Source organism: Triturus cristatus, chromosome 8, assembly GCF_964204655.1.
Source record: "Triturus cristatus chromosome 8, aTriCri1.1, whole genome shotgun sequence".
Classification (NCBI taxonomy): domain Eukaryota; kingdom Metazoa; phylum Chordata; class Amphibia; order Caudata; family Salamandridae; genus Triturus; species Triturus cristatus.
Genome location: NC_140591.1, coordinates 1,426,995,805 through 1,427,017,159, shown reverse-complemented (window position 1 = coordinate 1,427,017,159; position 21,355 = coordinate 1,426,995,805). Strand labels below are relative to the sequence as shown.

Genomic DNA, 21,355 nt, shown 5'->3' with positions numbered 1-21,355 from the left:
GCGCTTGGGCACCCGGGAGGCTGACAGCCTGAACCCCACGTGGAGAGGTGCGGAGGACTACCTCGATCGGCCGCGTCCTGCCGGGGACGCACGCAGCGCCCAGGCGGGCCCTAGTCGGAGAGGTTTGGTGACGTGACCCTGGTGCCGGGAAGCGGCTGGTGCGTGTGAGCGGGGGCGACCGCAATCCTGGGGACACGGGCTGAGGACTGGAGGCAGCGGTTTGCGGACTGTGGGACCGCGTGGAGGAGCTGCGGAGCCCTGCGACAGTGGAGAGGTATCTGGCTGGCGCCTGTGACTTGCTGGTGTAGGAGGTGCGTGCTGTGACTGGGGAGCCTGCCGTGGAGCGCGACATCGGTGGCAGCGGGGGGGGTGCGCTGTGGTGGGGGCTATCGTGGGCTGCCCTGGTGGTGGGAGGCCACAGGTGCTCCCTGCGGGGTTGCTTGCTGTCCCCCCTCGCTGTTGTCGTCCCCCCCTCCCCCCCCCCCGGAGCGGCGAGGGACGGGCAGAGACACGCTCTTTGTGGGAGTGAGGAGGTCGGGCTCGCTCTGGATTGTGGCTCTGAGGGGACCTGCGGTAACGCTCCTGTCCGGCTCAGCGGCTTGACCGCGTGGACAGAGGGTGCGAACTACTACGAGGTGACCGCTGCCTGGACTCTTGCTCCCGTGGGACCGACGGCCTGGTGCTTGGTTCGTAATCGGCGCGTAGGTGCCCCTGGACTGTGGGGTGGATGGTGGATTGTTCGTGTGGTTGCTTGCTGCCATGGGTAAACATGATGCTAAATAGTCGAAGCTGGCTTTCGACCAGAAGCGAGCGGTGCGGCAGATGGACTCGGAGAGAGGCCCTCAGCAGGCAGAGAGGCAGGACTCCCCTGCGGATGATCAAGGCGAAGATCTGCGCACGCTGATGCTGGAAATGAGATCTAGTCTCAGAAATATCGACACTAAACTTGACACACTCACTAGCCAGCTGGACTCGGTGAAGACGCAGGTGGCAACACATGAGACGCGGCTGGACACGCTGGAGGCCCGTCAGTCTGAGTTCCACGAATTTCAGGTGGAGACGAAGGACCAGCTGCTGCACATGGACAAATTGCTGGGCATTATTCGGGCGAAGAACGAGGATTTAGAGGCGCGGTCCCGGCGCAATAATCTGCGCATTACTGGCGTTCCAGAGACCACGGCCATATCCAAAATGGAGACGTACGTCGCCGACCTCCTTCACGAACTATTCGACCCAGGCCTCTCGGGGGTGTTCGCGGTCGAAAGGGCGCATAGATCGCTGGGTCAGAGACCACCTGTGGGGGCGCCGCCCCGGCCCATTATAGCGCGGCTTTTGAACTATCAAGATCGGGACGCCATCCTCAAACTGGCCCGGGAGAAAGGTACTATCACACACAAGGGTAACACACTTTCATTCTATCCTGACTTCACCCCGGCCGTCCAGGCCGCCCGCCGGGAGTTTCTACCGGCCAAGCGGCTGCTCCTGCAGGCGCAGGTCCCTTACTCGCTTCTGTACCCGGCCAAGTTAAAAGTATCCTTTGAGGGTTCTACCCACGTTCTAACTGATGCCAAGGAGGCGATGAAATTTGCTAAGCATGTGGGTCGCAAAACTGGACAGAGAGCTAGGGGCGCTGCGGAGACGTTGCCTGGAGGACTCCGTGACAACGAGTGAAAGTGTACTCTCGTCCCTGCGCCTGTGGGGGAGAAGTTCACCGCTGCCTTGGGCCTAATTGCCACTTATTTGGGGGGGGGGTACAGGGGACACCTGGCACCCTGGTGCTGCCAAAGGCCCAGCAAGTACTCTTTCCTATCTTCAGGTTTGGGTAGCTCGCATCCCCTGCAGATCTTCCGGCCACCCTGTTCTGCACGGGGGAGTAGCCGTCTAAGCCATACCCCACTGGGAATATTCCCGTTTTCATTTCAGGGTACTTTTGGGGCGTATGTTGGGGAGGGCTATTCTACGACCCGGTTGGGGGGTTGGAGTGGGTGAGGGGAGGGTGTCTGGGGGGGGTAATTTTTTGTAGGTTTGTTGTTTACTGCCAAACTAGACTGCCTGCTCGCTATGTGGTGCCAAGACTGTGCATGTCGGATTTCGTAACCATGTCGTGTTATGATCCACTCTCTACTTGTGGGGTATGCCAAGAACTGACAAAACACTGAACTGTATTACCTGGAATGTTCGGGGGCTCAACGATCATAGGAAGGCCAGGCTGGTGCATGCTTATTTGGTGCGGCACTGTGTGGATGTCTGCCTGCTACAGGAAACTCATTTGAATGCCACCCCTGCCCCTAGGCTGCGTCACACCAGATGGGGACATGTTTATTCTGCTATCTACTCGAACTATGCCGGGGGGTGGCCATACTGCTTCGCCGTGGCTTGGATTGGAGGGAGGGGTCTGTGCAGTGTGATTCGGACGGCAGGTATGTTCTAGTACACGGACAGGTCTGTGGCATCGCGGTGGTGTTTGTAGCGGTGTATGGTCCCAATGTTGACTCTCCCGAGTTCTACCACAAGATCTGGGGGCAGGTGAAGGCCACTGGCTGCGGCACCATTATCTGGGGGGGGGACTTTAATGCTGTGCTTGATGACAGAGCGGACAGGCAGGGGGTGGCTCGCACGTTGAACCCGCTGGCGAGCTCCGCGCTGCGCGAAATTGTGATGGATGGCGCGTTGGTGGATGTGTGGCGCGGTCGTCATGGTGACCTCCGGGAGGGCACTTGCATATCGGCTCATGGGGGTGCGTGGTCCCGCTTAGACTTCTGGCTGGTGTCGCGGGACGTCGCGTTGTGGACGTCGCAGGTAGAGCATATGCCCCGCTCGCTATCTGACCATGCGCCCTGCATGCTACGGCTGCGGCTGCCGGGCGACCCTCCCCCGGCGTTTTCGTGGCGGCTCCCACCCCATGCGCTACTTGATGATGCCTTCAAGGAGGAGATAAGGTCGGATATCACCGACTATTTTGATCGTAATGTGGGTTCTGTGGACTCAGTGGCGACTCTTTGGGAGGCATTTAAGGTGGTCATCAGGGGCCAGTGCATAGCCCGGCAGGCAGGGGTGCTGAGGGCGATACGGGGCACCTTAGCCACACTGGAGGGTGATATCAAGGGACTCAAACGCACTGTCTTTGAGAGCGGTGGCGCAGAGGTGGCTGGGCTGCTGAAGGCTTATCTACTGGCCTATAACGAGGAGGCGATGCGGGAGGTTAAATTCCTAGGGAAATATGCGGAGGCTCGGCGCTACGGCGAGGGCGGGAGGCCGGGGAAGGTACTGGCGAATATGACAAGGCCGCCGCGGCCCGCTACATACATCCACGAACTGCACACGGCAACGGGTGATCTGCTTCACACTAGGGGGGAGATCGTGGGTGCCTTTTCCGAGTTCTACTCCAGGTTATACACTAACACCCAGGACGCATGCCCGGAGGGACTCGCGCCCTTCCTGGATTCCATTGCGCTAGTTTGGTTTAACAACAAACATAGGGAATATATGGATCTCCCGATAGACGCAGGGGATGTAGCGCAGGTCATCCGGAGCTTGCCTCTTGACAAGGCACCGGGACCGGATGGCCTCACGACGGCCTTCTACAAGGCATATGCAGAGGAACTGTCGCCCAGGTTGTTGGCGGTATATGAGGAGGCTTTAGAAACGGGAATCCTGCCGGCTACCATGCGCGAGGCACTGATTATCACATTGCTCAAACCAGATAAGCCCGCAGATGACCTCCACTCGTATCGGCCCCTCTCTTTGATTAATGTGGATGTGAAGATCCTCGCCAAGATTCTCGCGAACCGGGTGCAGCCAATGCTACCGTTGATTGCCCTTCCAGATCAATCGGGGTTTATACCGGAGAGAGCGACCTCGCACAATCTGCGCACCATATTTGCGGTGCTGCACCATTTGCACCCTGAGATCAAGGCCGCGGTGGTGTTTCTGGATGCCACAAAGGCCTTTGACACCCTTGAATGGCCCTATCTGTTCTAAATCTTGGAAAGGATGGGGTTCAGTGCGCTATTGCTCCGGAAAATTCGACTGCTCTACACTCTGCCTACTGCAAGGGTGCGGGTGAATGGCCTAGTGTCTGACCCGTTCAACATCTCGCGAGGAACTAGACAGGGGTGCCCCCTCTCCCCGCTGCTGTTCGCCATAGCTATGGAGCCGCTTGCGGCCAGGATTAGGCAGCATCATACGGTGAGGGGTATAGGTTTTAGCTCCAGGAGCCTTCTGGTCTCCCTTTACGCGGATGACGTGACCCTTTATCTTACCAATCCCGCAGACAACCTTGATCCCGTTTTGCGGGAGTTCGTCCGCTTTGAGGGTCTCGCCGGCATCTCCATCAACTGGGCCAAGTCAGTGCTCTTTCCCCTCACGGACAGCACCACGGAAGTGTGCTCCGAGTACCCCCTACGCTGGGAGGCCGGAGAGGTCAAATATTTGGGGATTTGGATTAGCCGTGACACTCAGGAGATCTGGAATCTCAACTTTGGCAGGGCGATGATGTGGCTACGCGCAAAAGTGAAGCTCTGGGCTTCCCTACCCCTGACGCTGACTGGGCGGATTGCGCTGGCGAAAATGATAGTGCTGCCCAAGTTCCTATACCTGTTTGCCAATATACCTGTGCCGCTCACGTCGCATTTCTTTGCCTCCTTGCGCTCCTGCTTGGTGGAGTTGGTCTGGGCGGGAGGGCAGGCCAGGGTGGCTTGGGACACGTTGACGTTGCCATTGCGGCGGGGAGGTCTGGGTGCCCCGGATATGGAGCTCTATGTTCTCTGTGCTCAGGCACAATTCCTGCACTTTTGGTCTCACCCTACTCCCTTTCAGCCTCATGTGGCGGTGGAGAGAGCAGTGGTGGCGCCCCTTCCACTGGGGGTGGCAATCTGCGCCAAGGCGCGCCGCCCTGGGGCGGACGTAGATACCGCGGGGCTGTTGCAGTGGGTGTGGGAGCGGTTACGCCGGAGGGCGCAGGTTCCGTTATTATACGCCCCCTCGCTCCCCTTGATGCATAACCCGTTGCTGCCTTGTGTGGCGGATGGGATAGCTGCGCATCTTGTTGAGAGGCTGCGGCTTCGTACACTGGCTGACCTGTTCCCTGACGGCAAGTTCATGCCGCCCCCGGCGCCCGGGGAGGGGGGAGCGGTGCCATTCTCCGAATTATTTCTGTACCATCGGCTGCGTGAGGCATGCCGGGCGCTGTCCAGGGAGTTCCCTATCGCGCCGCCTGTCTTTCCAGCTTTAGAGGCAGTGGTGGGCTCCCCGTCCCCCCGTAAATGGGTGACTCGCATCTATCGCCATATGCAGAACGTGGACCAGGTGGAGGCGCCCACGGCCTTGTTGCTTTGGAATGGTGAGCTCCACCCTGAGGTTACGGAGGAGCAGTGGGAATTCTGCTGCGGGCAACTTACCGAGCTCTCGCCGAACTATAATCTACGGCTAATACATTTTAAATATCTGCATCGGTTCTACAGAACCCCCGTCAGCCTCAAGCGGATGGGCCTTAGGGAGACGGATGATTGTTGGCGGTGTGGATCGGCCGCGGCCTCCTTCCTACATATAGCATGGTCCTGCCCCAGACTAGACAGCTATTGGTCTCAGATTTTTGTGTTGATAAACCAGATTGTGGGCCTAGCGGTTGTCCCTTCCCCCCTAGTTGTGCTGCTGGGCTATGTCAGAGACACCCCACCACCGTCGCGTAAGTTGCACGCACTGCTTCTATTATTTGCCAAACGGCAGGTGGCCATCCATTGGGGGCGGAGGAGGGTGCCCACGGTGAGAGGTTGGCTGGCAGCAGTCACGTATGGTTGCACGCAGCTGGCGACGTTCTGGGAGTTGATGCCAGTCGCCTCCCGGCCCAGGGACATTTGGGACCCATTTGTGTGCTGGGCCCGGGAGCATTAGCGCAGGGACTCAGAGGCTGGTAGTCTGAGTGAGTAATACGAGTGTGATGTGGGTGGTGGGAGGGCGGTGGGTGGGCAGGTTGTTTCTTTTCCCCCATTGTGGCCGCGACGGTGCCGCTGGCGGCACTCGCTTGACCTTGTTGGTGATTTGGGCTTCCTTGCAGGGTTGCCCCGTTCCATTGCCGCAGCTGTACCCGGCGGACTTATTGGCCCCTGGACGATGTTTACTGTTCTGTGGTCCCTAACACTGTACTGATGTGACGATGATTGTAACATTTCATCTACTGTCTGGTGCCGGCTGGCGAGCTGTATGCTTCCCGTTAATGATGCTTATTGGCAGGGTTATTGTTTGTTTGGTTGGCGCTGCTTAATGCTTTATCAATCTCCTCTACACAGTGTACGGCATTGATCTGCGTTTCTGACGCGTTGATATAAATATGAGCTGCCTGCCCCCGGGTTGTTGGCTGAATAGCTGTGTACAATTTGATGGCGCAATAAAGGTTTTTGAAAACAAAAAAAAACATCCTTTTGACCAGGAACATCTATTTGGCCCAAAGGTAGATGAGGCCCTAGAAAAAATGAAGAAGGATACAGATACAGCGAAGTCCATGGGAGCCTTACAGTCACACCCTCCTAGACGCTCCTTTCGCCGCTCTTCCTTTCGCAGTACATCTAGAGGTTACTCCTCAGATACCGCGTCCACTTCGTACAAATCCCCCACTCAGTCTACCTTCACAAGGGGTTATCAAAGAGGCGGCTATAGGGGTAACAATAATAAAGGCAGAGGCAAAACAAACAACGCCCGCTCTGCCACAACGCCTACCCAATGACTTCACCCCTCCCCCCCCCACTCCCCCCCAGACCATTCCATTCCACTCCGGTCGGGGGCAGACTCCAACATTTCCTTCCCGTCTGGGCTACCATCACTTCAGACAAATGGGTGACACATATAATTCAATCAGGTTACTGCCTAGAACTGTTATCTACCCCCCCAAACATTCCACCCAGGCAGCGCCCAATGTCACAAGAACATTTAATACTCTTAAAGCAGGAGGTAGTCTCCCTCCTACAAAAACAAGCAATAGAACCCGTTCCTACCAACCAAAACAACATGGGAGTCTACTCCCTATATTTTCTCATACCAAAAAGGGACGAAACTCTGCGGCCCATCCTAGATCTCCGGCCCCTAAACACATACATACACTCCAACCATTTTCATATAGTAACGCTTCAGCAGGTACTTCCGCTCCTCTCCCAAAATGACTTTTTGACCACCCTAGATCTAAAAGACGCGTATTTTCACATTCTGGTGCACAAAGCTCACCGCAAGTACCTCAGATTTGTAGTGGACGGACAACACTTCCAATTCAAGGTGCTCCCGTTCGGAGTCACAACAGCACCAAGGGTATTCACCAAGTGCCTAGCAGTGGTAGCAGCACATTTACGAAGTCAACACATCCACGTCTTCCCATACTTAGACGACTGGCTGATAAAAGCCAGGTCGTACAATCAGTGTGTTCAACACACATCTACCACCATTCAATTACTCCACCAGCTGGGCTTCACAGTAAACCACCAGAAGTCCCATCTCCAACCATCCCACATAAAACAATACCTTGGTGCCACCATAGACACCTCAAGAGCACTAGCCTACCCCAATCCGGCCAGGATTGCAAGCATTCAAGCTCTACACGCAAAATTCGCACTACAACACTCCCTTCCAGCTCCAGTGTTTATGCAACTAATAGGGATGATGGCCTCTTGCATTTTCATAGTGCCTCACGCAAGAATCCAGATGCGTCCTCTCCAAGAGTGATTAGCCCGCCAATGGAACCAGGCCCAGGGTCAATTAACAGATCTGGTGTTGGTAGACGGTCGCACCCATCGCTCGCTGCAGTGGTGGAACACCACAAACCTTTCCAAAGGTCGACCGTTCCTGGACCCGGTTCCTCAAATAGTACTGACAACGGACGCATCGCTCTCCGGCTGGGGAGCTCATCTACTACATCTCACCACACAGGGCAAATGGACACCTCAACAAAAGTTATTCCATATCAACCATCTGGAGTTACTAGCAATCTTCTTAGCCCTAAAATCTTTTCAAACTCAAATTTCAGGCAAGGCAGTCCTGATCCGGACAGACAACATGACAGCCATGTATTATATCCAAAAACAAGGCGGCACACACACTCCAGAGCTCTCTCACCTAGCACAGAGCATATGGAGATGGGCGATACCCCAGAAAATCTTTCTCCTAGCTCAGCATGTCCCAGGAGTCCAAAACACAGTGGCAGATCTGCTCAGCAGACAGACGCAACAGATCCACGAGTGGGAGCTTCACCCGCAAGTTCTTCATCCATACTTTCAAATTTGGGGCCATCACAGATAGACCTCTTCGCCACCCACAAAAACGCCAAATGCCCAAGCTTCGCCGCCAGATACCCACACCCATTGTCCAAAGGGAATGCGATATGGATGAACTGGTCAGGCAAATTTGCGTACTCTTTTCCACCTCTCCCACTCATTCCACTAGTGGTGCGCAAACTACAACAACACTCCCTCACACTAATCCTAGTAGCTCCAACGTGGGCCAGACAACCATGGTATACCACACTGCTGGAATTATCTGTAGTGCTGCACCAAAAACTACACCTCTATCCACACCTCTTAACCCAGAACCATGAGAGATCAAACACCCGGACCCAGCGCAGCTCAACTTTGCGATCTGGCTCCTGAAATCTTATAATTCGGGTACCTAAATCTTCCCCCTGACTGTATGAACGTCATCAGAGAAGCTAGAAGACCTACCACTAGAGCGTGCTACGCCGCCAAGTGAAAACGTTTTGTTGTTTATTGCCATAACAACACCATCAATCCACTGGACGTGTCCATCCAACACATAATAGGCTACTTACTCCACCTGCAAAGGTGCAATCTAGCCTATACGTCCATTCGACTACACCTCGCAGCTATTGCAGCTTACCTACAAAACAGGCAACATCTCTCACTCTTCAGAGTACCTGCCATTAAAGCCTTCATGGAAGGCCTTAAAAGAATAATTCCCCCCAGAGTGCCACCCTCACCTGTGTGGAACTTAAATATCGTTCTCACAAGGCTAATGGGGCCTCCCTTCGAACCTCTCCATAAATGCGAACTACAGTTCCTAACATGGAAAACCGCCTTTCTTGTAGCCATCACTTCCCTTAGAAGGGTCAGTGAGATACAAGCACTTACCATTCAAGAACCTTTTCTCCAAATGCTCCATAACAAAGTTGTTCTCCGTACCAACCCAAAATTCCTCCCTAAAGTCATTTCTCCCTTTCACCTAAACCAAACAGTAGAACTACCAGTATTTTTCTCGCAACCACAGACCGTTGCAGAAAGGGCTCTTCGCACACTTGATGTGAAACTAGCCTTACTCTACTACATTCAGAGAACACAACCTTTCCGTAAGACCAAACAACTGTTTGTTTCTTTCTCTCCACCACACAAAGGTAACCCCATCTCAAAATCGGGGACAGCTAGGTGGATTGTAAAATGCATTCAAATCTGCTACCATAAAGCAAAGCGAATGCTATCCATTCCCCCGAAAGCCCATTCTACACGAAAAATAGGGGCTTCCATGGCATTCTTAGGGAACATCCCATTAGATGATATCTGCAAAGCAGCTACATGGTCAACACCGCACACTTTCACCAAACACTATTGTGTAGATGTGCAAACTAAGCAACAAGCTAGTGTGGGCCAGGCTGTACTCAAAACATTATTTCAAACCACTGCAACAGATACGGGTCGTCGCCGCTAACGGTGGGTACTGCTATATAATCTATGCACAAGTGTGTAATCTGCAGCTCATATGCCTCGAACGGAATATGCTACTTACCAGATCCAAAGGAGGAGTCACCGACCTCGTGACTTCCAAAGACTTTCCAAGAGGAAAAACAAACTGCAAACATCCGGGCCCAACACCAGATGGCGATCTATGCACAAGTGTGTAGATCTGCAGCTCTACATGCCAAGAACAGATGCATACTGGTAAGTAGCATATTCCTTCCCTTCTAAGATCACACGTATATCAAGGAACCCCTGTGGAGCCGTGCATAATCCTAATCCTCTGGGCAGGGACAACTTCATCAATGGCTGTCTTTATCCGAAATGAAAGTGCTTCAAGTTCTAAATCTGGGTCCAAAGACAGAGGCCTAGGGGCTAATGTCCTGCTCAAAGCGTACTTCAGAGAAGCAGCTTCTAATTTGCGCCAGTTCCGAAGTACCCTGTGTTCTTATTATAGCAAGGTTGTGTTTCTAATTTCCTCCTTAGAATGTATTCCTACCCATAGTTCTCTCGTTCTGGGTCCTAATATTTGCCGTCTCAGGTGTGATTTGTCTTTTTAACCTTGGGATCCACTTTAAATACCGAGTAGCACAGCGGGCAGCCTGGGGTAGGGTACTGTGGTTGTTTAGGAAGTCTAAGGCCAGAGTCCTATTACTAATGATTGCTGATGCAGTGCACCCTACACGCTGAATTGTTTCTTGGCACTTGTCCATTAAGTGCCAGTATTATCAATTTTACTGAGACAGATCATCTTTACTCGGTCAGGTGGGCACTCATTTCGCTCCAAAATGATCATATGTTCTATAATTTGAAAACACTGAGTTAGGATGGAGCTGTACCATTCTGGGTGTTTACAGAAGCGTGGCCGGTCCATGCTGGCCTGTCCAGAAGGACTGGGACTTTGTTCAGGTAAACCACTATAATGTTCACATACATGATGTATCTGTTATGGTTAGCTTTGTTTTAGTACATTGCATTTTATTGACATATAGAATGTTGGAGCTTTCAATAGGGATACCTCGCAGTCAAAGTTCCATTAGATGGATTCTTCCTGCCACGTTAGTCTAGCAACAATGTTCTTTTTTGTAACATTTTAATGGCACGATAACCTCGCGGATATTACTTTCCCTGGCACAGTGTATTCTAGAATCCTAGTCCGATTATATTACGTGGCTGAGATATAATTTGCCGTTATTAAGGATGCTAATGCCAGTATGTTGCAGGAAGTCATCAAGACGGTATAAGCACCCCCTAACTGTAAAGCCCACCATTTCGCAACATGCCAAAGGAAGTACACATCACTACCTATCAGAGATATACCATATTTGGAAAGATGGAGTAGGGAGTTTGCACTAAACATTACTGTGATGATATTGGTTTAGCGGCATTGTGATCTAATAGGATCCAGAAAGGCAAAACCACAGGCTTTCAGTATGTCCCCCCCAAACCATACTGACCAAAAAGCCTAAGGCCAGCATACAGTCCATGGAGGGGTGACTGGTATGGTATACAAAAAAGTAGTGGATGGAATTCTTGAATTAAGCTCACCCACTGGTAATTACTCGAGACCCCACTCCATCGTTATTTTGCACATCGTACCACCTCAGTTTGGACCCAGCCATATGCAAATCAGTTTTTACACTGCTCCAGTGTAAAAATCCAGCCCGAACCGACAGGCAAAGTCATCCCTGTACTGGAACACAGGCAGCCTAGGACTGCTTAGCCCTAGTTTGAACTCATCCGCTACGTGTAACTCTGTTTCAGTGACAGTGTGCATGGGACCCACATCTAGGTATACCCATCCCACCTAGGGTGACACACTAAAGTATACTTAAAGGGATGGATGGAATAGTTTAATTAATCTCAGCCACTGGTAATTATTCGGGGCTGCATCCCAGTCCGTCCCTATTTTGCACACCATACACCTCAGTTTGGACCTAGCCGTATGCAAATCAGTCTAGGCCCTGCTCCAATAGGAACAGTCCAGCCCAAACATCCAGAACATAGCCTACCTGACCCGAAACACAAGCAACCCAGGACAGTGCGAAACTGCCCCTGGTTTGCTTTTGTTCCAGCTCAGGAAGGACCTGGCCTGGCAGTTTGGGCTGGGCTGGGCTGGACTGTTCTCACTGCAGCAGGGTCTAGGCTGATTGGCATTGTAGTATCGCGAAAGGCGGTGGGGCAGCCCACGTCTCTCACAATGACAGGGGAAGCGTTGCTAGTAATCACCCCCCTAAAAGAGTACTTGGTAAGGTGGGCTCCACGGAGGTCGAGACCACATGAGTGTGCAAATAAAAGGCCCAGGGCGCTGGGCCTGGTTATGTTCGTGGCTAACCACCAACGCCACACCTGTGTGTCTGAGTGGTCCTTTACGCAGCTGGCCTAGTCACCCACAATATTACACTGGCGGCGAGGTGGTGTCAGCAAGCTGCTATCCTACCTCCAACCCGCCATGCTGCCCGCCACTGCCGCTCACTTGCCTGCTGGTGGGCCTCGCTCGGCGCAAGCATCGCCTGGGTCCCCGCCTGAATCTGCGGCCTCACAGCAGCCCTGCTGGACCGTCGGTCCTCGCCTGGAGCACATTGTGAGCGGAAGTGCTGGAGCGCGTGTGCCGATGCCCCACTGAAAACGTCGAAGCGGTAAGCGCTCGCGGCCTCTCTGCTGCCCCCTCTGGCCGTTTGGAGACATCGCACCCGTTACGGCCTGCCCCCAGCAAAAACCAGTGAGTGGCCCTGCCCCAGGAGTCGCGCGCTGCAGGCGCCCAGGAAGAGCCCTCTTCCACGCATCTCTGGCCACCAACCAGCACTGTTTATCCACAGGAGTGACTGCCAGACACTTCAAAGGAGCCCACCCCTCAAAGTGCAACTGCTAATATTGTGCCCCACGGTGCTCTGCTGCCTCACATCAGAGTCACACCCCCTCACTGGCACAGGAACTAATAAAAGCCACAAGTACATGACCCCCGGCTGTGGGACGGTCACAGCTGCCTGTGGTGCGCACGCCATATCAAGATCCCAGCCGCCGCCTCCTGCTTGTCAGCCACCAGTCGAGGCACCACCACGTGGCATCTCACCAACTTCTTCTCCTGCTGTCGACGCTCCAGTGACCCGTAGACGGTGCTGCATAGCCTCCCTGCGCCCCGGTAGTCATCAGCAGCGGGGCCACCATGACCACCGTCCCGCCTCTGGAGCCTTTCGCCGTGACTGGTCCGCCGCCTTCCCAAGCTGCGCGATGGAAGGAGTGGGTGGAGCGGCTGGAGACGTTCTTCGAAGCTGCGGAGATAAAAGAGCGACAAAAGCGGTCCATGCTCCTTCACCTGGGCGGCGCGGACATTCATAAAATCGCTAAGACTGTCCATGAGGACGGGCCCCCGAAGACCTATGCCACGTTGCGCCATGCCATCGCTGCGCATTTAGAGCCGTATGCCAACCCAGACTACGAGCGGTTCCTCCTCCGTCAGGCGAAGCAGCTCCCGGAAGAATCTGTCGACGTATTCTATGCTCGCCTCAAAGAGTTAGCAAGCACGTGCACCCTGCCTGATGAAGACGATGAGGTGCGGGCACAATTCATTCAAGGGTGTGCGTCCTCAAAACTGCGCGAGCGCATTCTCGAAGAGCACAACATGGCAATGAAGGACATACTGACCCTAGGACGCTCCAAAGAATTGTCCAAGGCCAGGGCGGCCCATATGGAACTCAAGGCTGCGGTAGCCATCAAAGAAGAACCAGTCTGCGCTATTCACCCCAATCCACGAGGCCCGCGGCAGAGGCCCAGAAAGCCCTCAGTCTAAGGGCCCAGACAGAATCCCAGAGTCCGCCTCTGCGGATGGTGCGGAGGCCCGCTCCCACACGACGGCGCTTGCCCAGCTCAAGGGAAGACATGCAGCGCATGTGGAAAAGTCAATCACTTCTCCAAAGTCTGTCGCTCAAAGCCTTCACGGCGGTCGCAAGGCCCAACTCGTCCAGTACGCGCACTGGAGCCTATCCCAGGAGACTCCTCGAGCGGGGACATGGACGACGATGAAGCCACCACTGTACACGTGGTGCACATGCTACATGCCCTCTCGGCATCACCGCAAGCAACACCCATGTGCACTGTCAACGTGCAGGGACATCCAGTGATGACACTCATCGACACAGGTGCCACAATCAACCTCATGGCCGTCTGTGCCTACAGACTACTGCCCAATCCGCCTGCGCTCCGCAGCACCAACGTCCAAGTGTACGCTTTTGGGACACACACCCCCCTCCAAATGTGCGGAGTATTCCTAGCTGAGATCTCACACAACGACATCCGTCAGTCGGCCAAAATCTACGTTTCCAGAGAAGGGTCAGGGTTTTTACTCGGCTGTCGCACTGCCCAAGAGCTACGCCTTATCCACTTTGCCTTCTCGGTACAAGCACATGATCTGGACAGGTTAATATCGGAATTCACACCCCTCTTTGACGGGATCGGGTGCCTCAAGGGCCCAGCAGTTCGTCTGCACTTCGACAAGTCGGTAGCCCCCGTGGCTCTCAGACGCAGGAGGATTGCTTTCCACCTCCGTCCGAAAGTGGAGTCGGAACTCCGCATGCTGGAAGCGGCTGGAATCATTGAACGGGTGAGAGGTCCCACCCCGTGGGTGTCCCCCATCGTGGTCGCGAAGAAACCGAAGCAGCCAGACGCTGTCCGCATATGCATCGACATGCGGATTCCGAACCTCGCCATCAAACGAGAACGTCACCTGACACCCACGGTTGATGACATCATAGGCGAGCTCGCGGGCTCAAAGTGGTTCTCGAAGATGGACATCCGGTCGGGGTATCATCAGATCCCGCTCCACCCGGACTCGCGTCCGATCATGACCTTCTCCACCCACGCCTTAACTTCGGAATCTCCAGCGCAGCCGAAGTGTTCCAAAATATCATCAAAACTGTCCTGCAGGGGCTAGAAGGGGTGCTCAATGTGAGCGACAACATCTTGGTCCATGCCCCCCTCTCTAGAAGAACACATCCTCCGCCTCAACGCAGTGTTCACATGCCTGAAAGACTGCGGCCTAACACTCCACAGTGAAAAATGCGAGTTCATACGCCGGGACATAAGCTTTTTCGGATATCGCTTTTCAGACAGAGGCATCGGGCCTGATCCCGCCAAAGTGAAGGACGTCCAAGAAGCGCCGGCCCCTACCTCGGTGACTCGAGCCCGCAGCTTTCTGGGCATGGTCACATATTGTGGCCGGTTCATCAAGAACCTATCGGGTCTGACAGGCCCACTGCGAGAACTCACAAATACCACCGCCCACTGGACCTGGGGCCCAGTACAAGAGCAAGCGTTCCAGCAGACCAAGGCCGCTTTGTCTGCCGACACAACCCTCGTTTACTTTGACCCACACCATGACTCCCAACTGGTAGTAGACGCCAGCCCCACCGGTCTTGGTGCCGTCTTAGCACAACGCCAGAGTTGCGGAGACTGGGCACCAGTTGCCTATGCAAGCAGGACTCTAACACCTACCGAGCAGCGTTACTCGCAAATTGGGGGTGCCGCCATTTCCACATTTATCTGTACGGCCATCCGTTCACGGTCATTACCGACCACAAGCCACTGGTTCCGCTGTTCCAAGGCTTGTCGTCCCGGCCCCGCCACAGATTGAGAAGTGGATACTGCAGCTACAGGAGTTCCAGCTGAAGGTAGAATACCCGGCACACGGAACCCTGGCGACTTCCTGTCGCGGCATGCCCGGCCAGTCACCCCTCCAGAAGCTGAGGAAGCAGCCGCCACAGAAGATTATGTGCGGATGATTGTTGAGAAGTCCCGACCCCTCCCGATGTCACTGCAAGAAGTCATAGCCGCCACACAAGACGACGACTGCCTCCAAATGGCAATACAAGCAGTTGGCTCCGGAGACTGGCAGACTCTACAAAATCCGTCGCCCATGCGAACGGTAGCAGACCAAGCTACGCTAAAATCACTACACCAAGTCTGTCAAGAGTTGTCGGTATCAGCAGAGGGATGTCTCCTGCGTAGCCCACGCCAGGTTCTAGCTGCAATCCTCACCAGACAAGCGGCGCTCCTCGCCCACGGAGTACATCAAGGGATCGTCAAGTCCAAGAACCGGCTTCGGAGCAAAGTGTGGTTTTCCGGCCTGGACCACCAAATAGAATCACTCATACAACACTGCCCTGCATGCCTCGCCACGAGTCTCCCAAGCAGACCAGCACCGGTGATCACCGAGGCAAGCCAGAGCCGCCCATGGGACAGAGTCAGCGTGGATTTCGGCAGTCTTCCAGGAGGGCGACACATGCTGGTGATTGTTGATGACTTTTCTAGGTATCCGGAAGTAGAGTTCATCTCCTCCACGTCCGCGGCAGAAGTAATCCCTAAACTGGAAAAGGTGATATCCACTCATGGACTGTTTGGAGAACTCCGGACTGACAATGGGCCACCATTCTCCAGCATGGAAATCGCCGAGTACCTAGCGTCCCACCGAATAAAGCACCGGAACATTACGCCTAGGTGGCCCCAGGCCAACGGCGAAGTATAGCGGCTGATGCGAACGCTGAACAAGACCATCCAGATCGCGCTGTCAGAAGGACTCAACCTAGAACGAGCTGTGTATCAATTTCTCCGAGAGTACCGGCTCACCCCCCACTGTACCACGGGCATATCCCCGAGCCGCCTGTGTTTTGGCCGAACAGTCACCGACACCATTCCCCATCACTCCTCATGGGAAGAAGCCACGAATCCTCCGAACCGGTCAGACCTCAGGCGACAACAAACCAACGAAGCGGCATCTCAGAAGAGACGTGCCATGGAAAGCCCGATCGCTGTGGGCGACCAGGTCCTGGTGCAAGATCGACACCCCGGAGGAAAGTTCCGGACACCGTTCGAACGACATCCATGGACTATCATTGCCGTCAAAGGCACCATGATGACCGCCCAGCGGGGTTCTGAGACCGTTACCAGCAATGTGTCGTTCTTTAAAAAGATCCCACCCGCAGAAGAATGCGACCCCGCGGAAAACCCCGATCAGGACGAGACGCCCCGAAGTAGACCTGCAACTCCGAGAAACAGAAGGACCGAACGTGGGCAATCAGGCCTCACGGACTGCTCTACCAACCTGCCAATTTCGCCGCCATCAGCCCAGGAGTCTGAAGGGGATCAAAGTTTGACTTCCACCTGTGACCCAGTTGGCCAGTCTCCAGACTCGCATCTGCAGGAACAGTCAAGGCCGGTACCACCTCCGGCCCTGCCCCAAGCCCTCTCAGAGGTACAAGGACTACGTAACCAGTGACTAGTCGGCGATCGGATGTCGGGTCGCAGCCAGGGTGAGCAGTCGCCGCAAGCTCCCAAGTAAGACTGTTTCATTATGTTATAACTCGACCGGCAGCCAACGGTCAGGACTGAAAGTTTATGTTCATGTTGTTTATTGTGTCCTTTTCAATTTGCCTCTTAGTTAAGGAGGAATGTAGTATCGCGAGAGGCGGTGGGGCAGCCCACGTCTCTCGCAATGACAGGGGAAGCGTTGCTAGTAATCACCCCCCTAAAAGAGTACTTTGTAAGGTGGGCTCGACGGAGGTCGAGACCACGTGAGTGTGCAAATAAAAGGCCCAGGGCGCTGGGCGTGGTTATGTTCGTGGCTAACCACCAACGCCACACCTGTGTGTCTGAGTGGTCCTTTACGCAGCTGGCCTAGTCACCCACAATATTACAGGCATATGGCTGGGTCCAAACTGAGATGGCATGATGTGCAAAATAACTATGAACTGGAAAGCGGCACGAGAAATTACACTGTAATATGTCAAAATCATGTAAGAAAACGATGCATCTGCCATAATATACAACGAGAGTAATATGGCGGCGGGATGAACTGTATTTAAGACTTTGAAGGCACAGTCCTCTCTTTATGCTTATGTGTTTTTCTCAAATGAGAGCAGGTTTGAAACTTAAATTCAGCCTGCTTTATTCATGTGTAATGCGAACATTGAGGAAGGCATGAAGCCAAAATGCACCTGTTTGCTGTATTAAACCTTGAACTGAGACCCTGTAAAGCCAAAAATTAATGGGAAATTCATGGAAATGTCACCAGTTATATTAAACTGGCATAAATATGTAACCAGTAACAACCACAGCAACCTCAGATACTTACCTTCCTTCTCCCTTCCATAATGCAGATATAGTCTCCAAGAAAAATTCACTATGTATGTGGACTTTTCTGCCTTAAGAGGAATAGACTTTTCTAGAACTCCATAATTTAATGAATTAGAACTTTTAAACAAAAAATCAACTTGTGATTATTCCCGGTAGCACAGTTTTTGGGTTGAAGGAATTAACTATAGTAATAGAAGGGAATGCGGTTTTTAAACAAAAAAGTTCCTTCCTGCAGTGGTATATCCAACAGAGTTACACAAAGAAATTCAACACAATTTCGAATTTGCTAGCTTTAGAGCCTGACCTTATAGAAGATGGCATTCACTTTAGTTATGCCAGTGTAATAACACGCAAGTAATGACGGTGTGTATTCTCACAAGTATTTTTATATGCTAAAGATTCTCCATATTTTTTCATCCTCAGGTACAGCACTGCCCCCATGCCAGAGAAAGGGAACATGTTGCGCTTTTGGATGTCTGTGTCCAAACCAGTCTTTAAAAAGATGAGCTACGTTTTCATTCTGCAAGCTGTGTTTGGTGCCTACATAAGTTCCAGGCACTATTCGCTATACTTAAAAATGCTGCAACTTCCTGAACCGAGAGTTGATGCAGAAGAACTGAGGGAGTAATGCTTCCTGCGTGGTTTGTTTGTCAAGTTAATGAAAGAGTATAATTTGAAAATAAATCTTTGTAAATAAATAAAACCTGAATCGATTTAACATTGATTTTGATAATTCATCCCTTTTGGTTTTCACTGCGAACCAGCTCTGATTCTCCCAGAAGACAGATTTGCCTGTTTTTGCTACTTCGCCTTCCATAAAACCCTTTATGTTCTGGAACAGCAGATAACATATCGAACAGAGCATGCGTAGTGCACCAAGCAGGTGTGCCATAGGACCATCTTTCTCTCACACTCAGAATTGTGACTTCCGTCTATTGGTTGAGGTGCTCGGTGGAGCTCGGTTCGTCCAATGAGCATGTGGGCAGCTCTATGGTGTGGAACATTCTTCCAGCATTGGAAGGAAATCTGAAAATACAGCTCGCCTTCAGACTTGCAGATACCATACTGCCCAAAGTTTACAGAGTAGCTTCCAGGTTGTTGAGACTTGAGGACCCACTTAGGGGTTGAAGGGGGTCTTCAAACATGTGATGCCCAGCAAGCCCCTCACCTCCCTGAGCAAAAATGTATTGGCCAGTCCCCTCCCAAATTATGCCATCTAAAAAGTGTTAAGCTGAACAATGACTAGCCTCATTTCATATCAGAACAAACATGATTTTGTATTTTTTACGTCTTCACCTACTCTATGCATTCAATGTAAAGTGTCCCCAGCAGTGTATGCAGCGGCAGCAGTGCAATCCTTCCTCGCGCACTCACTGACCAGGCACACACCGGTCCATGCTTCACACTCACACCACCTCCCCCAACCAGGCACATGACAGTCAGAAGCAGTGCAAGCTTCCCTGACCCCCAAACGTAAGGTACAGCATGGTCAGCCTTCTTTTGAGCCAAAGCGTTTGAGAGGCTCATTGCTCCCCAGTTATGATTGTCTTACTGCCTAACCAGCTGTCAGCCCTCCAAGCTTATCAGCCAGCAATACCCTTAGCAAAACCTCTGATAGCCCTGGCTTGTCATCAGCCAACCATTTGCTATTTCTGAACCCACCTCAGACTGTCTACCTGTCCTTTGACAGCCTCACCAAGCCCTCAGATTTTCACACCCCTTCTGCCTGTGCTTGAGTCGGTCAACCGCCTCTGTCTTCTGCCATTCCACAAGCACCCTTAAATTGTCCATAGCCCATTGTAACTCACCCTGTACTGGGCCATTAAGCGCACAAGAAACTTTTAGCTGTCTCCAGAGACCCTTACCTTACAATGAAAAGGCTTGAGTTGACCCTTCTGTTTCCTCAGCCAGTCCTTGCAGGCCCTACACCCTATGGCCGGGACAGTTCATCGGACCTCTTCTGCTGGCTGTTGGAGCCCTTAATTCAGCGCTAAAGAACATACTATCGTGCTTGCGGACTTTTTCTGTGATGACTCAAAAATTTCCCAAAAACACCTTTGCGAGCCTTCAAAATCCCTAACTTTGAGCCCTAGGAATCTCAGTTCCTCGACCATGCCACCTAGACTCCTTTAGATACTTTCCACTAGCCCCTGCGCAGCTAGCTGGTGGCACCAGTGTCAACTAACCTGCCCTTAGCCCTCCAGTCCATTGAGTACCCACATACCAGCATTCAAAGTGTAGCCAGGACCCTTGTACGGGTATGTTTGTGATTTGGGGTGGTTTGGTTAGGGGTATAGGGTGGTAAGGGTATTTTTAGGGTGTAGGGCAGGATGGGACATAAAGTGATAAGGGTGTTTTTAGGGTTTAGGGGTGGGTAGGGTCATAGGATTTTAAGGGTATTTTTAGGGTTTGTGGTGGGTAGGGGTATAGGGTAGTTAGGATATCTCTATGGTTTAGAGGTGGGTAGATACCTAGGGTGGTAAGGGTATTTTTAAGGTTTAGGGATGGGTAGGGATATAGGGTGGTAATGGTATATTTAGGAATTAGAGGTTGGTAGGGGTAAATGGTGGTAAGGGTATTTTTAGGGATTTGGGGTTGGTAGGAGTATAGGGTGGTAAGGGTATTTTTAAGGGTTAGGGTGGGTAGGCGTATGTGGTGGTAAAGGGGTTTTGGTCAGGCCACCCAATAAAGATAATTAATTGTAATGTAAACAAAAACGTGGAGGGGTGAGGGGGTATACAATTATGTAACTTACTTTAACTGTACTTACCTTACATGGTAAAGGCATATGCGTGTGTTAGACTTGGCATCTTTTGGCATGTTTCCCCTGAGTTTTTGCTTTCTGACCTCCCAGTTTTAACTCTATTTTTACTGGTGCAGTGTTTCTGCACACTTTTCTCACTGCTGATCAGTGGTAAAGTACAAATGCTCCTGTGGTAAATTGTGTTATGTATTGGTGTTTCCATGATTGGATATTTGATTTACTTGTTAGTCCCTAGTAAAGAGCACTGAGTGTGCTAGGGCCTGTGAGTCAAATGCTACCAGTGGGCCTGCAGCACTGATTGTGCCACCCACATGAGTAGCCCTGAAAAGGTAACTCAGACCCACCATTGCGAAGTCTGCGCGCAGTTTGTAACTGCCATGTCGACTTGGCCAGTGCACACACTTGCCAGTCCCTCACCTTCCCTTTTCTTACATGTCAGCCACCCCTAAGGTAGGCCCAAGGTACCCCTGTGGGCCGGGTGCAGTGTATGTGAAAGGTAGGACATGCCCTGGTGTGTGTGGCATGTTCTGATAGCGAATTACAGCCAATTTCGTTTTTTGCTATTGCATGGCTACCTGATCCCCATAGGACAGAATGGGGAGTTTGTTTATAACATCTTATAAACATAACTGGCCCGGGGAATTAGGTAGGAAAATAAAGTATAGTATGCCTGAACTCAGAATCTAAAGATGCATCTTTTAGTGGAGGTGATTTGTACAATCTGTGTTTGAAAATACCACTT

At 52.4% G+C, this 21,355-nt stretch overlaps 1 protein-coding gene across 3 annotated transcripts in view; it reads left to right on the top strand.

Moving 5' to 3' along the window:
* LOC146805876 (transmembrane protein 126A-like) overlaps positions 1-18,567 on the top strand; it is a 126,975-nt gene extending 108,408 nt beyond the window's left edge. For all 3 annotated transcript variants that reach the window (XM_085623218.1, XM_085623219.1, XM_085623217.1), the window contains exon 5: positions 18,273-18,567. In XM_085623218.1, the coding sequence (XP_085479344.1) occupies positions 18,273-18,477 (205 nt within the window). In that variant the 3' untranslated portion in view covers positions 18,478-18,567. The remainder of the gene's footprint in view (positions 1-18,272) is intronic.
* The last annotated feature ends 2,788 nt before the right edge of the window (positions 18,568-21,355 follow it).